This window comes from Filicampus tigris, chromosome 9 (genome assembly GCF_054856515.1).
Source record: "Filicampus tigris isolate MCC_2025a chromosome 9, RoL_Ftig_1.0, whole genome shotgun sequence".
Classification (NCBI taxonomy): domain Eukaryota; kingdom Metazoa; phylum Chordata; class Actinopteri; order Syngnathiformes; family Syngnathidae; genus Filicampus; species Filicampus tigris.
In genome coordinates this window covers 18673359-18689417 of record NC_141225.1, presented here as the reverse complement: position 1 = coordinate 18689417, position 16059 = coordinate 18673359, and the positions used below count along the sequence as shown (strand labels likewise).

The following is a 16059-nucleotide window of genomic DNA, read 5'->3' as shown; positions in this document are numbered from 1 at the left end:
AATCAGAGAATTTTGTATTTGAATTTTCAAAATGTTAAAGGTGCAGCCTGTGATGTTCAAGCTGCGAGCAAGACTTGAACGTAGCATTAATTCCCTAACGCCCACCGCACCCCCCGGCGTCATGCAGCTGTACATAAAATGTGCAACTGTACACAAGTCGACTTTAGCCAAGGCATTGGTAGCATGACTTATTCATGTCGGAAAGTTAACATGAATTCCTGTGTGGACGGCTGCGGAAAGTTGCAAACGCTAAATGTTACTGGTTTGATGTTGAATTAATTGGAATTTTCAATAAATTAAAACCGGAAGAAAGGAGATCAACTTACCTGGCAACCCGATGAAAATGACAATTTTGGCGGCGGTTTTCCAGGCCCAGCGATGCGGCCATCCGCATAGGAATTCATAGCAACTTGTCAACATGAATAAGCCATGCTAGCAATGTAGCAGCCTTGGTTAACGTCAACTTGTATACAGTTGTACGCACGGCTGCGTGTTGCGTGCACGTTCGTGAGGGAGTGGCGCTGCTCAGTGACACGAGGAGAGGGCGGTGAAGTCAAGCTACATTCTACTCTTGCTAGCAGCTTGAAATGTACATATGATGGCGGCAGTTAGTCTCCGAGTGTTTAATTGACATTATTTGCCTTTAAGAAACTCCTTTTGAAATTGCCAGAAAATGGAGGTTGACCAGTGTGCTCAACATCAGACCTTTCCCTGGATTTGTATTCATGTAAAGATGTACACCTTCAACCACATAGCCTAGCATTCACAAGTACCTCAGTTTGTATGTTTACTTTGAACTCGCACTCCTCTTTCTCCCATGATCACTGCAGGCCTTCCCTGTTTAGCCATCCGTTGGCCCGCTGGCCTCTCTCGGCTCAGAGCGCGCAAGCCAATGCTCTCCTCGTGCCTTGCAGATGGGTGCACTAATCCGCTAACATCGGCTCCACGAGGCATGAAGACTAGGCCTGTGTGTTGTTTCGGATAAGGTCTGAGGCGCTGCTTGTGCATGCTAGTGTTTGAGATTCTACGTAAGGATGGTTCAAAGGGGAGATAAAGGGGAGGTAATTGGACAAAGGTAGACCAATTAATAAAGGCCAGTGTAACGGGCTGGCCGACATCTTTCCTCTACACTGAGATAACAGAGTGAGTCAGAGTACAAACATAAGGCATGTTTATGTGCCGTATCAATCAGACAAGATATGGCTGTCCGTCAGTCGGGAGAAAGACGCATTTGCGTGCAAAAGTTGATTGAAAACTGAGAAGATATGCATTTGAATGTATCATGTCTGTGCCTTGTAATGCATTCATGAGGTGAAAAAAAATGGAAAAGAAGGAAACAACACTTTGTGTACCTTGCTAAACTCTGCGCATACATTTGAGCAGTTGTTAACGCTTGTTATGCTTACCATGTAGCCTGAGCAAGCAGCTATTCCGGATCATTGATATTAGCTTTTATGCTAATGCAACATTTGGTTATGTAAAACCAAAGCAGGATTTCCATGGACATTTACTCATCCTGGGCCTGCTTATGGCTTTATGGGCTACAACACGATTATTACTGCACAGCACACAAGCTGTCGTGCTACAAAATGCAGATAGACACAGCGCAGTTGATGTAAGGAAACTGAAACAAAAACCAAAGAGCCTGTGTGCATTAGAAAACAATTTGTGGTTATCTTCCTAGAGATCAAATTAGCATGTGGGTAAAGGCTATTAAGTGCTCCCCACGGGATCAAAGCAACATTATTTGAGGAAAAGGGAGCTACATCGTGTGGTAACATGATACATTCTTGTTCGGATATACACCTGCTGTTGGATAACGGTGTCAAAGACTTGTGCCAACTTTAGAAGACGGACAAAGACACATAATTGCACAGAGGCAGTAAGCCGTACAATTAAGAGCTAAACTTACCTCCGAAATGTTAACTCGACCTTCTTGGAAGGAGCAGTCGTTTGCATTCTGGGTACACATGTGGCGGTACTTGCACCAGTAGCATGGGAATGATCCGTTTACGCAGGAAAGGCAGCTGGAAAACACACAATGGAGTGGTGACTGTTGTGGGTCGGGCAAAAATAATGTGACTTCAGAAAAGTAATACACAGCAGAAGACATCATTCAAAGCAGTCAAACATTGTTGAACAACATGTTTGCATCGTTAAGGTTTTGCACCTTACGTTGACGTTTTACGGCGGTTAACCAAATGTGTTGAGTAAGACAGTGTTGTGTTGTTTTTGTGTCGTAATATTCACTGTGGTAAGAATTTACAGTTACAGCTAAAGTTTCATAAGGCCATGACAAGTCTGGAATTTTATTTGTTTTTCAGAATGCTTTTTATGTGGAGTTTGGCATGCAACACTGTAAACTGAAGTTCTATACAAACGTGAGCACATGTTTAATTTCAGATCTTTTGATGAAATAAATCTTTTTTTGATAACACACCGTCAAATGTGCACTTTCTCTGACCTGGTCCAAAAACCTCCTCCACATACCTTTCACCAACCTCATCTTTCTCCCACTACGGCCCTTATTTATCACTAATAGCGCAGTGATTCTCCTCGCAACATGTCCACTTTGTTGTGTAATTCTCCGCATCCATTCAGACAGGAGTTTTTCTTTTAGTGCTTCCATCATTCCATGCCTCCAATCCTTTTCATTTGCCACAGACCCAATTTTTTAAAAGCGCTCCATGTGTTCTTTGTCTAAAGCGCTCTTTCATCCGCAGGGCGATAAAGCCTCCACCATTTTTAATTCACCTGCTCCAGCAGAGGTGAGGTGGAGAGAGACAGGCTGAAAGAACATGATGGGAGAAAGAAGAGAGGCAAACGCAGCAGAGATCAAAAGCAGGTGGATTTCCCTGATAGACGCGGAGACGCCAGCTATCGTGGGAGAGGGAAAACGTGGAGGGGGTATGTAGCCTGCGGGGCTCCGTGTGAGACTCTCACGGGGGAGGGAGCAAAAGGGAGGAAACGTTGGCCTGGAAGTTGGTCGGCAGCTAGAAGTGTGTTCGCGTGCGAGGGGGGCACTAAGAGTGGTGTGTGACATTTTCGAGTACGCCGTTGATCAACACATTTATTGGCCATTCTTGGCCCTTGAGACACATTACACTTTACAGAACCTCATTTGCATGCAATGAGTCCAATGTAACCGATATGAGTCTACAAATACAACATTCGTTTATTCGATTACAAAGCTTGCGAATGTATTTTGTCTTCAGTGCAGAGTGTCAATTTGACTCGTCCTGCATTCATGAAACCAAGGTTTATTGTAAATGTAATAAAAACACAGCATTTAGTACAAAAGGTGCATGATGCTGCTTTTCAGACAAAAAAAATAAAGGACGGAAATGCTTAATATGCACGCTGATTTGTATTCAAGCACACCTGCTACGTGTACAGTGCGTCTGGACTGCTTCGAGTACGCTCCAGACAAGCCCTCAAATACATTTTAACCCTGTGTGAAATGCGAGCCACCATTTCACTTATCCACATGAAAAATGAGAGTTTTATCGAGAGCTCCGTGATGGAGCCCATATACAAATCCATCAAACCCTGACGTGGATTTATTTGAATCAATTAGAGCGGCTCGTTTGTTAGGTGCACACTTTAAGCGATCATTTCCAGTGCAGGTCCTTCCTTTTGAACGAGATCAGAGGCTGGGGCTTAATTCAATCCCACTGCTGCTTTAATTGACCAATTTAGCATTGTGCTGAGAGAAGCTGTCCATTTACAATGAGGGATGAGCGGCTAAGGAAATAACAGGCCTCTTAATACCACGCAAGTGCAAATAAGAATTTATCAATGTTAGTAACAAATGGAGGGAAAATGAGTAGACCACGCTAGTTTAGCCTAGCATAAAGCCCATAGACTAAATCAGAGTTCTTAAGACAGCTTTGTCAAGAAAAACGGATGCCAATATCGCTGCAGTTTTAAGGACTAATCTGGCTTGGGTTCTTCCAATCAGTCTAGTGCCATGCAAAATGATTGCATTCTTCATAAGATCACGCAAGTCGTATGAAATTTATCCACACAATATTAGAGTTTAATATGGACTAATATTCAAACAAACAAACAAACAAACACATTACTGAGGTAGGGCTGTGCAACTAATCGAAATTCAATTAATTGAATCGAAATTCAATAAGATCATTGATCTACAATTATTAGAGTCCTGAGTCCACGATTACAAAAATGGCATAATCGTAAAAAAACTATTATTAATATTCCTTCATGTCCAATGCACGTTTGTTTACAAAAAGCAAATCATACTTGAATTGACATATTTGCACCTTTTTTCATTTTATAATAACTAATTTCATACATTTTTTTTTTTGTCCAGAAGGAACTTATACTTAGATTTATTTGTCTTTATATTTTTTACGTTTAAACATTTTCTTGTTTTGGACCAAAAAAATTAATCCGTTTGAATACCAATCGTGATTTCACATATTACCAAAAATAATCCTGATTAATATTTTTTTCATAATCTATCAGCCGTATACTGAGGTATAGAAAATAAGTTGATCACTCCGATAATTATGGATAATTGAACTCACGGCCAATGCGCTGCCCGAGCACAAAACCGAAAAACCAAGGGCCATACGGTGCATCTTGTACTTCAACTTTACCAAGTCAAGTTCCAAACCTAACTACTGCTGCTGATCAATTTGTATTTTGAAGTAATTTCGGCAAATTGAATCTGTGTTTTAAATTACATTTATGTTGTAAGACAGTTCATTATAGGGAAAGTATTATATCTTTTTTCTGTTTGCTTTAGGCCCACCGTTCGAGAAGGTCTCATTGAAATTCAGCAGATTGCCAACTTAACACAGCAAGTATCAAGAAGCAAGCAGTGGTGTCAGCAACAAGAACAACACATGGTATTTCACGTCTGTAAAGATGTCCAGATAATATTTGACTTTGATCTTTTATTCAAGTCAAATCAACCTTGTTCGTGTCCCAGCGATAGAAATAACGAGCAAAATGTCAGCAGGTTGCCAATGCCAACTTTTATGATTGTGCCCTTTGAAATAAGAGATGTGTCATTATGGGTGCCACCCAGGGCCAGTAGGCTCTGTTTGACAACCCCCTACTGTTCACTCTTTGCTCCCTTCAAGTGACCCAGGTCCCCTTTCTTAGGATCTAAAAGGCTTGCTTTTAGCCCGGGTGCAACCCCGCCCCAAGCCCCACCAAGGCGCAATGCGGAATGTTTGATATTTTTCCATGTATCAGCGGTGGGCTCATTCTTTCAGACCCCCAAGTGTTGCCTTATTTCTACCCCTTCAATGGCCATCAGCTATTATTACTCAGAGGATTTGAAAAGCGACAGGCTCAATGCTCGTAATGCTAACGCCTATTCAGATGCTAATCTGCCAGCGGTGCCTCGAGAGCGCTAGTATTATTTCAGACCTAGAATAAAAGAAAAATATACAAATTCCTAATCATTCTTCAACCCGAGGTCCGTTTGGAGTGTTGAACACAATCAGTGTACCTAATGTGGTTTGTTTGAAAGCGCTGCTCTCACCAAAATGAGTTGTTTATTGGCTACTATTTGGAGTGGAGTTTAATAACTTACAGGTTGATTTACATCTCTGTTACTGGATCCCTTCATCAAGTGATTGTGTGAGTAAATAGATGGTTGACATTCTTCAAGAAACTCTCTCGACAGTTTGCTGTCTCAAGAAGGTAAAACATTACCTGCCCCCATTCCACTCATACAGATAGCATTTTTACTGCTCAGTACAACACTGCTATTGGAACGGTTAAAGCGGAAGTCAACCCAAAAATGTTCTTTACAATAATATATTCGATGCAGCTCCACTAGTCTAAACACCTTCCGATTAATATTGCAATTGTGGAATGTGAGTTAAGCAGCAAAATCCACCCGTTTTTGTTCATCTTAGGGAGCGGCCATTTTGTCACTTGTTGTCGACTGAAAATGACATCACACTTGCTTAGGGCTCAGGTAACAACCAATCATGGCTCAGCTCCAGATAACAGGTGAGCCGTGATTGGTCGTTATCAATCTGAATGCCGTGTTTATACTAGAGGGGTTAGAACATATTATTGTAAACAAAGTTTGGGGATTGACTTTCAAGTGTCTTCTGTATTCTAAAATTAATACAAAACCAATATTGTTTTAAATTACAGTTCAGTGATCATTTTCCCAATAGTCAATCAAGGACATTCCATTAATCTTAAAGTGATACATACCAAACATGACTTTGAGGAAGCCAAAACAGAAGATTTGATTGACGGTGGTTGGAGCACACTCAATGAAATAAACAGTACTGTACAACAACAGGTCCTGTACATCAATAAAGCTTAACCCCAATTCACTGCCACCCTATCCTCCCAATCTTAATAAACAGAGGGCTGAGAAATGAGAAAAAGCTTATGGAAATATTTAATTACGGCGCAATCATGGCCGTGGGTGATTTTCTATTTCAATCTCAGCAACCCTTAAACTGAAACAGTGGGAATTCTAATTAGATTAATAGCACTATGCAAATGTATGGCATTTTTGAAAAGGCAAGGGCTGGAACATAATCGGTTGTGTAAATAGGCAGGAGGGGTGTATATATTTTGGAGACGGGAGGTTGTGCGACAGTGTGTAAGTATAAATTATTAAGAAATATAATAGGATAATGCCGGGGTTCGGCGCCACCGTATCACGGAATATTCATGAAACAGCCAAATGTTGCATGTGCTTGCAAATGTGCTTCAATGTTTTCAGACTGTCTTTGTACTGTGCCTCTTTTTTTTTAGTCCACACCATTTAAAGGAGGAATCGGTGTGTGAATAATGGCCAAAGTATTGTGGACATACAAACCTTGCATGTTGACGCATGGGCCTGCAATCATTACACCGGCAACTTACGATAGGGGACAGAGTGTCACCTTTAAATAGGATTCTTAACTCAGCCGCTCTGTTCGCCATAAAAGTCAGCGGCAAAGATGCAACGTGCCATATCTGCGACTTAATTAAACGTGTCCATTACATCCCTCAAAGGCCATATTAGATCGGCCCTGGGAGTAGATTTAATCAGCTCATTGGGGTAATAGCCTCAAATGGGTGACTCTCTTGCCTCGCCTCTTGTTTGAGGCTGCTTCCATACAAGGAGGAATGCAATAAACTTTGATGTGACTTTATATTGCAGTACATCCACGACGGCTCCATGTGACACCTTTCATTTTAATTGAGTATACCATCTCAGAACGTAAAGGATTTTGTACTACCTTGGGAATTATAAGGCATGCAGAGTTAAAAGCAAATATCACCACGTACTTATGGGAGATGAATTAAGCAGAATTAGACATTGTCTACCACGGCACCCTTAAACAGCTGGCCTAATCACCGCGGTTGCGGCAGGGGATTCATGTACTGCAACAGCAGAACTGCTCAACCAGGGCAAAAGGTCAGAGTGACAGATAAGGTGTCCGAGACATTCAGAGCTTAAATGTGCAGTAAGTGACAGGGCAGGGAGAGGTGTGGCTGTGCATGTGAACGTACGAGTGTGTTTGTGGTCAATCCTCGAAGGAGGCTCGTCTAACATCCAGAGGGAAGCCAGAATGGAGCCCTGTGGTATCCCGGGGGCCTACATGCCATCTGCTGCCCTGAGGCTAATACCCCACCAGACGTTTTAGTCTCCACTGGATCAGCCATGGGTGGACAGAGGGAGAGCCTGGGACTCAAGTGGGGGTAATCGGGGTGATTTGATTCAGAGCTGAAGGATTATTTGATCCCGCCATCAGACACAGGACTGAACACTAAGTTAGAGAGCTGTGACCGCAAAGAAAACTGCGGGCAACCTACTGCAGAGGAGACTCACTTTGACTAATTCACTGCTCTGCAATACAGTGTTTTGTCTTTCTTGTGTAAATAAGCACCAGATGGAGCATCTCTTTTTTTTTTTTTTTTTTTATCAAAGAGAGGAGTTAGTGAGAAATAGGTTACAGTCCAAGAGGCACTATTACAGATCGTTCAGTAATGAATTAATAATTGAAGATTTATTAGTGTGTGTCATGGGTTATGATAATAAGACTAGAATTACCATCTCATATCGCAATCGTTACATATATGCATCGTGTTCGATTTTTCACTCTAAAGGTAATGCGATACCCCGCGCCGACGTAACAGGGAGCTGGGTGTTTATTGTGTGAGTCATCCCACGGGGAAAGAGGACAGAGGGACGGAGCATGTAAGGGAGAAGGGAAGAACTAAATGAAACCTAACGAGCAAATCGTTATTAAATGCCCGCGTGATCAACAAATTGCGGCAACTTACGAATGGTGGACACTGCAGTTGTAGAAGACAAAATCAACACTGGCGAACTTCTTGCCCGTTTCCTTGGATTTCAGATAAAGCTTCACCACCCGCTTGTCACCTGATTGAGCATAGCACAAGAAAACATTATAGTGTAAGTTTGTGTTGACTATACAACTATCATCGTTCAAGTGATCTTAGAAAGAACACCCTCAGTGGAGTGTCACTGAAGAACAGTTTATTAAACAAACCAAAAAAACGTTTGGATGCTGCAGCTAATGAGAACCCAAGAATGGCTGCGGTTAAAAAAAGAAAACCTTCAAGTTGCGTATAGAGCTTTCGGCTGCTTTGAAAATGTTCATCATTTCCGTGTCAAAAAACTAGAAGCTGACATGAAATGGGTGCACAATGTCTGCTAAAACAAGAGGAAGCCGATATGTATAAATACAGCAGTAATCACCGATTCCCGGCTTTGAAAAGAAGTTAGCGACACAAGCAGTGTCCTTTCCAAGGAAAGCAAAAATAAATAAGTGAAACTGACAACGGTGCATAATGCATGGTAATAGGAATTCAAAAACGGCTATTTTCAGTCGAAAAACGCAAACTTGAGTTAGGAGGCTTTGAAATGGAACGGGCGGGCATTATTGGCAATGACAAGGTATTCTGGATAGAGTCACACTAAGCAAATCATCTAATAATGCTAAAAATATTTTCTGCTGGCTGCACAGCTGCACACTTCTCAGATTGCACAGTAGAAAAAGACCCCTTAGAGGGAGACATCAGCCCATGCTGATGAATTAATAGCATCAAACAAATTCAGAGGCGCAAGGCGGAGGGAAGCACACGTAACAAAACCGCAACGGAGACATAACGAAGCCACTGTAACATGAAGATAATGACACAATACCACCAATCCTCTGATTTGCGATTTCATCACCCTGCTAATCATGCCCTACCTTTGTTCCGTGTGATGGGGATGACGTCACGGGCCGAGGGGGACAGGCAGTAAATGTATCCGCCTTGGATCAGTCCCTCGGTCTCCACGTAGTCCTCGAAGGAGCAGTTGACCCCCGCCGATAGATCAGGCACATTACGAGCCTGAAGGACCAACTTTGGAGAGAGAGAGAGAGAGAGAGAGAGGCAATCAGTACAAGATCAATGGAAGGACACGGTGTACATGGGTTGTTATAAGATATGACACGGGGGTTAATGGGTGCTGGGGGTGGGGGTACATGTAAGTGAAGTCGGGCTACGTGTGGGTGTGCGATGGGCCCAGTAATGTGTGTGTGCATCTGTTACAATGGCAGCTATTATAATTATAGCGAGGTTAACGTGTGTGTTAATGTGCAGCAAGAACCACCGTTGAATTCAGTTTGGGATGTATTTTCCGCGCAAAGGCTACCTCAATGACCGACACATTCGGTATCATGTTTTAGAATCACAAGGGTACCAAAAATGAAGTACACTTCATTCGTATAGCACTTCTCAATGAGAGGATTCTGAAATTGCTTTGCATTACTGAAATACAAAAATGAAAACATCATACAGTTAATCCAAGGCAAGGAAGCCTTGGTAAGACAGCTTTATTTATGTAGCGCATACACAAGGTAATTCAATGTGCTCCACATCATTAGAAATACAACACTTAAAAGCATTTACAAATGACAGAACTAAAGACATCAAAAAGAAATACAATTACGAAGAGAACTTATCCAGTAGTGATTTAAAAAATGTTTTAAAAGACCTTTTATCCAAGATTCTAAAGCATTCACACGGGGCTGCCTTCACTTCTGTTGCCAGCTTATTCCATTTGCCCGCAGCACAACAGCTAAATGCTGCTTCATCACGTTTGCTTTGAACTCTGGGCTGCAGACCTCATCGCTCTACTGGGTTTATATTCGATTAGTATTTCTCGTATGTATCCAGGATTTAATAAGTTCTATATGAACTGCAATAGAAGAAAACAACTAATTTAAAAAAATGAAGTCCTACTGGAATGCCTATAGAAAAAGCTGTGTTTTTAACCATTTTTTCCCCCCCAACAAAAGCGGAAGCTCTTCATATTCCACAGTCTGGGAGCTACGGACTGCAAGACTATCAGCTTTGACTTTCATTCTCACATGAGGAACATTAAGTAAAGGGCTGTTAGCCGACCGCAGTGGCCAAACAGGACAATGAAATGGCACGTGATCCACCAAGTATGGAGGATGCTGACCATTGAGGGCTCTGTTAAGTAAGTGACAATTTACAATTTTGTAGTAAATCCTACAATTAACGGGGGGACAGTACAAGGTCGACAAAATTGGCGTGTGGAGTGGGCCTCCCTTTGTCTACAATGTCAATGTTGAATTCACTGGTGGATTGGTTGTATTGCTGTGATGCTGACACAGCTATCCCCAACCCAGCTACACACCCCATCGTAGACATGGAAGCCAGATGAGAGTTTGTTTGAAAATGAACTAAACTAAACTATGTGGTGAAAATGGTTTAAACCAAAACATCTGTGAAAGCGTTCTGCATACAATTATTGTCCTCTATATGCCTAAATGTTTACGCATGATATATGTTTAGAGGGAAAAAAAAAAAAAAAAAGAAAAAAAGAGCACTCTCATTAGCATAGCTTTTTGCTGACAGCTGTGTATGTTAGTTACATTTCTGTTTCACTTTTCTGGAGTAAAAACAAACACGTTTATAGTAACGACTGTTACAAATTCAGCCATCCAATTTTGACTTGCATGTATCAGCATAAATTTTGAAAAAAAAAAAAAAAAAAAAAAGATTGCCAATCATCTGCTCAAAATATGCATTAAATGAGGTTGTTGAGATTTATTGAAGCCAAGTGTATGCAATCGGCTTTCGGCTTCCAATATTTTGAAAGTGATCGGCCCTTTGCTTGTACCAAGGGGAGTAAAGTGTGAAGGGCCTTTCTGGCGGTGAATCGTGACATCGGTTATTTGTTATCCGGCTGAACATTTACAGCAGCACACGCAGCTTTTTATTGGTTCTTATTGGGAGCCACCTTGTTTACATTTGAGGATGAATTTTGATTCTGTGAAAAAGTTATGACCTACCCGTTCAATTTCTTAAAATATTTCCTTCATAACTTTACCACTGCCTGAACCGTGGTAAACCGATGATCCCCTGTATATGCGAAGGCTTACCTGCACTTCAGACATGGTGACGGAAATATTTTTGGGCTGAACGGTGAGCTCCACGCACTGCCTCTGGTCTGATGCAAACCTCTGGGGTTCTCCCGCTCTTTCACAACGGTCCTTTCGTGAGCAGCTTAAGAGCAGCGAGAGAAAGGAACGGTGGAAAAAAGTGTGATGGATAGAGTAGAAATTGGGGAGACAAGAGAAGCAAGAAAATGAAAGAACAAAGGAGAGAGGGGGCAAAGACGATTGTTGTGAGCAGTATAGATGATATGACAATCATTTTAAACATGATAAAGATGCAGAACAATCACCTTGACGCACAAAATGAGCGCAATAATAGAAGACAAATTGTCTAATAGCTTGCCACAGCCATTACGGCGGGCCTAAACATCATTACCCTACTAGCCTTGACATTTGTGCAAGAAACACTAAGCTGTGTGTACATCCATACAGCTCCTCATCTGTTCCGTTTATAGTCCCGCCCAATTTAAAATTGTCAGGAGATATATATGCAACCATTAAAGTTTCACTGAGCTGTAAAAATGATACAATTCAAACCCAGCGCATATCAAAAAGGGTCAGCAATTTCCCCCGCTTATTACCAGGCAGCTGATGACGAGGCGAGGGGGTGGTGGGCGGGGGGGGGGGGGGGGTAGCATCGCCGTGCAGCAGTTTTACTATTAGCTATTCATAATGCATTAGCTATCACTTCCCCTCCGCGCCAACAACAACTGGTCCCAGAGGTGAGTGAAAAGAGCTGATGTGGCACTCTGCGAAGGATTGACAATAATACGGAGGCGGGAGAAGATGCTAACTGCTTCCTCCGTGAGCAGCCCCCGCCCCCTCATTTAGTTAGTCTAGCTGTGACGTCTGTTCGTTTGCCAACTGACAACTCGCACACAAACACACGCGCGCACACACAAGACTATAGGATGGAGTGTGCACGATGCCGCGCAAACGGCATGCGAGCGTGCGTGTGCGCGCGCGTGTATGCCCAGCACAATTCTACTGTTGATTGAAACTACCACGGCTATTAATAAGATGTGGCTAAAGGCACCAGAGGCCCGAAACGAGGCTTATAAATTATTTGCCTATTAATATTTCCTCACTTTATCCGCAGGGCCTTTGCCAGATTTGGCAACACAATCAGCTAGGAAATGAGCACGCTGCGTTCATGACACACAGTCGAGATGTGGCCAAATGGCAGGTTACCACTGGTTCAAGCCCATCGCCATGTTGTCATTTTAATGATGGAGAGGTGGCAGCGGCACCCGCGTGATTGCGCGCGCCTCAAGGAAAGACAGCTTGCTGATAAGTCTTCTAGGTTTAATTAACACACGCAGAGACGGCATTACGCCAAATGCTCGAGGTGGTCTGAACGAGGTCGAACTTCCTGTCACCTTCCAATAATGTGTAATTGTTACTGACACTCACTGGCACTCACTTAGGCTCAAGAAAGTGTGGTTAAGTCATTTTGTAAGCATGGCCACAAGTCAACATGGTTGCATATTTCATGGGCATTTCAAACATTTCAAATCCTACTCCAAATCTCATTACATTTCCATGTTGTTTGTTAATAGTGAAAACATGATTCAAGTAAGCACATTCGGTTGAGCCACGGGGTATACGTGAACTGACAACATTTTGAGCTATAGTGAATTATTTGGTCTTTAAAGGGAAAGTCAACCCAAGCATTTTTTTTTTTTTTTCAAGAATAGGTTTTATGCAGCGTAGTCAACCAAAGTATGTTGGCTGTTAACAAACCTCTCATTGTTATCAGATGGCCATCGGTGTGTGGTACTTACACATTGTGGAGGACACACCATCCGCAGTGAGGATCTCTGGAGCCTAAACACTCCCCACATGTCGTATACTGCTCACAGCTCTCCACTGGAACTCTCACCACCTGCAGAGATTCAGAGAGGGTCAGCAACAGAAAGAGAAAGCAATGAGTTCATTCCAGAGATGATTTCCCTATTAAGTTGGATCAGGATGAGTAATTGACAGTTCGTAGCCAGAAAATTGAGTCAGAATGTGTCTTTCTCTTCAGATGGTGCGCAGGATTCCCCAGAGAGAAAATGCCGCACTGGGGAGGGACTACTGTCGAGTGGGTGTGTGACAGCTTCCAGTGAAGCGTACACAGGTGAGGCCCAGCAATGCATGCTGGGAGAGATGACAGGTGGTCATGGCAACCGTGAAAGGATGGATAGCTGGCCTAAAAAAAAAAAAAAAAAAACATTGGGAGGCGGGGCCTCAATGCAAGTGTGTAAATGTGAGTACACGTTGCAAGAGAGACTAAAGTGAAGCGTTTGAACAAAGTCGGTGTAACGAGGTCCTGCGTGACAGCGTGTGTTTGTGTGTGTCGCACATTCAGACGCACACTAGAGGTGTGGGCTTGCTGAGAGGCTAGAGAGAAAAAAAATAAAAAAATTAAGTGTTTGAGATGGCCCTTCACTCCACTTAAAGGTGATAAGAGATGATTCACAACATTCTCCCAGGGGATCAGGAAGCGTGGCTATTTCAAGATATTTGCAGGAGATGGTTGGCGAGTGTTTGAAAGACAAATCTTACAAGCATGTGTGCAACAAAGCAGATGTGTGTGAACATTTAGGACAATAGACTGTGATATCCTTTTTCAAATTATTACGATTGCTTTTGAACATGAAAAAGTTTGAGTAGTATGAGTTCCTGAGCCCTCTTGAACTACATTTAAACATTCCGCACGATATTAACAACTCAGTAGATGACAAACTATTATTCTGTACTGCTTTCGTGTTTTAAAGCACAGCGACGTTTGCTTTCCTCCTCACCATTTGCCTCCCTCACAAAGGGCAAAAAGCTGTTCTAAACAAACAATTTAGCTAGCTTTGTCGTGTCGCGCAGGAGTAGCTAAAATATGTGCGATTGGACTGACATTTCTTGTCTACATACATGTACTACTTTAAAGAGCGGAAAAATGTGTATGTTAAAATGAGACAACAGTAAATACCCCTTGAAGGTATTTTAATTACAAGCATTCATTAAAATAATCCTTAAAGGAAAAACACCTGGATCTGGATCTGGGCCGCTATCTGCCAATTGAGGACCTCTGGTTTACGGCGTACGCATAGCCTCAAAACCATTATTAACTTTTCCTCGCTAACGGCCCGCGAGTCGTTGAGTTACTTGATCTCTGTGTCACGGTGTGTGAGCATGTGTGTGCCTGCGCTTGTATCAAGTTGCTACTGCGGGCTACTTTAAATCAAGCAGCGGAGTCAACTTGCTTATTAGAAAGAAACAACATCTAACAAACATCCCCCGGCTAACTCGTGCGGTCACACAGAGATGTTATGAGAACCAGGTTTCAGTGGAATGCGGGGACAAACGGGGGCTTGACTTCTTGTTATGAAGTGCAACCGGGGTGTATGGAAGGATATGAAAAACCGAGTTGCAGAACGAAAAGGAGGAATCCTGAGTTAAGGCTGGATCGCTGCAGGAGAGAAACCAGGAGGACGGCGGAACAGAGCAATAAAATATTAAACCTGAGGCCAAGAGTCCCACATGAGCTCTAACTACAACAGATATGTAGGACAGATGGGACATAATGGAACTCATTTATGTGCTCTAAAGTCGTATATAGCTTTGGCTACAATGTTTTTAAAGGAACAATATGGCGCTAGGGGGGGCGTGCAAATTAAAAAAAAAAAAAAAAAAAAATTTAAACGCCATTAGGCCCAGAGATCCCTCCAAACAAAATGATACAAGCGAGCAAGGGTGTAGATAAGAGAGGGCGGAGCGGCTGGTTGGATGAATGGAGGTGTAATGGAAGACGCGCACAAGGGGGAATCTATGAGGACTTTGTACTGAGTCGATGGGTTACGGTGGCTGACGCTTACTATGTGTCACTGTCACAATGAGCGCGAGGCCGGATTCCATTTGAAAGGAGAGCTGGGAGATGTCTAGGAGAACAACAGTGTGGAGGAATAAGCTGATAATGAACAGATACATGAGGCAAAGAGCTACGGCTGAAGACAGCATCTCTTCGAATAGTTTGTGATTCAACAAAGAGGAGAAACGCAAGAAGGATTCCTCGCGGAGCCTCTTCTCCGTACATCATGATGATGTTGATTAAAGACAATGGGGCCACGTGCAGTCAATCCTGCTTACTCGACCAGCCTCTGGTGAGCTCGCGTCACCTTGTCATTGCGCAGTGTGATGATGGATACAGCCGATTGTGCGCAATTGTCCATGCACCAACAGAAGTGATGACGCCGTGCGCTGTGTTCAGTGGGAAGCGGGAAAACAAAAGAAAAATGTTGACGCAATAGAAAGCTGTTATGGTTAACTCGCCTGATGGGGAAGGAAAATGCCTTGCCGGTGCAAGGCACTTTTAATATGTGTACGCGAATCACAATAATCAGCATAATACTGTATGTTTATGATAATATATGAGCTGCCTTCACACATACTGACATACATTCTCGGTTTCCCTCTTTCAGTCTCCCGCGATGGCTCTTTTAATGAAAGCCAATTTCAACCAGCGTAGCACATTACTCCTTTAAATGACCTCGTAAACCAAGACTGGATGCTCCTCTCTCTTGCCATCTTCTCTTATTTACAATGGCCTCTGCACTCTAACTCAAGTCCCCCTTTCTTGGCCTTC

The 16059-nt window shown here is 42.7% G+C and overlaps 1 protein-coding gene across 2 annotated transcripts in view; it reads right to left on the bottom strand.

Moving 5' to 3' along the window:
- plxna1b (plexin A1b) overlaps nucleotides 1-16059 on the bottom strand; it is a 166484-nt gene that overhangs the window by 60250 nt on the left and 90175 nt on the right. For both annotated transcript variants that reach the window (XM_086040217.1, XM_086040218.1), the window contains exons 5-9: nucleotides 13223-13323; nucleotides 11424-11547; nucleotides 9219-9372; nucleotides 8284-8383; nucleotides 1913-2027 (exon numbers count right to left, since the gene is read on the bottom strand). In XM_086040217.1, coding sequence (XP_085896343.1) covers nucleotides 1913-2027; nucleotides 8284-8383; nucleotides 9219-9372; nucleotides 11424-11547; nucleotides 13223-13323 — 594 coding nt within the window. The remainder of the gene's footprint in view (nucleotides 1-1912; nucleotides 2028-8283; nucleotides 8384-9218; nucleotides 9373-11423; nucleotides 11548-13222; nucleotides 13324-16059) is intronic.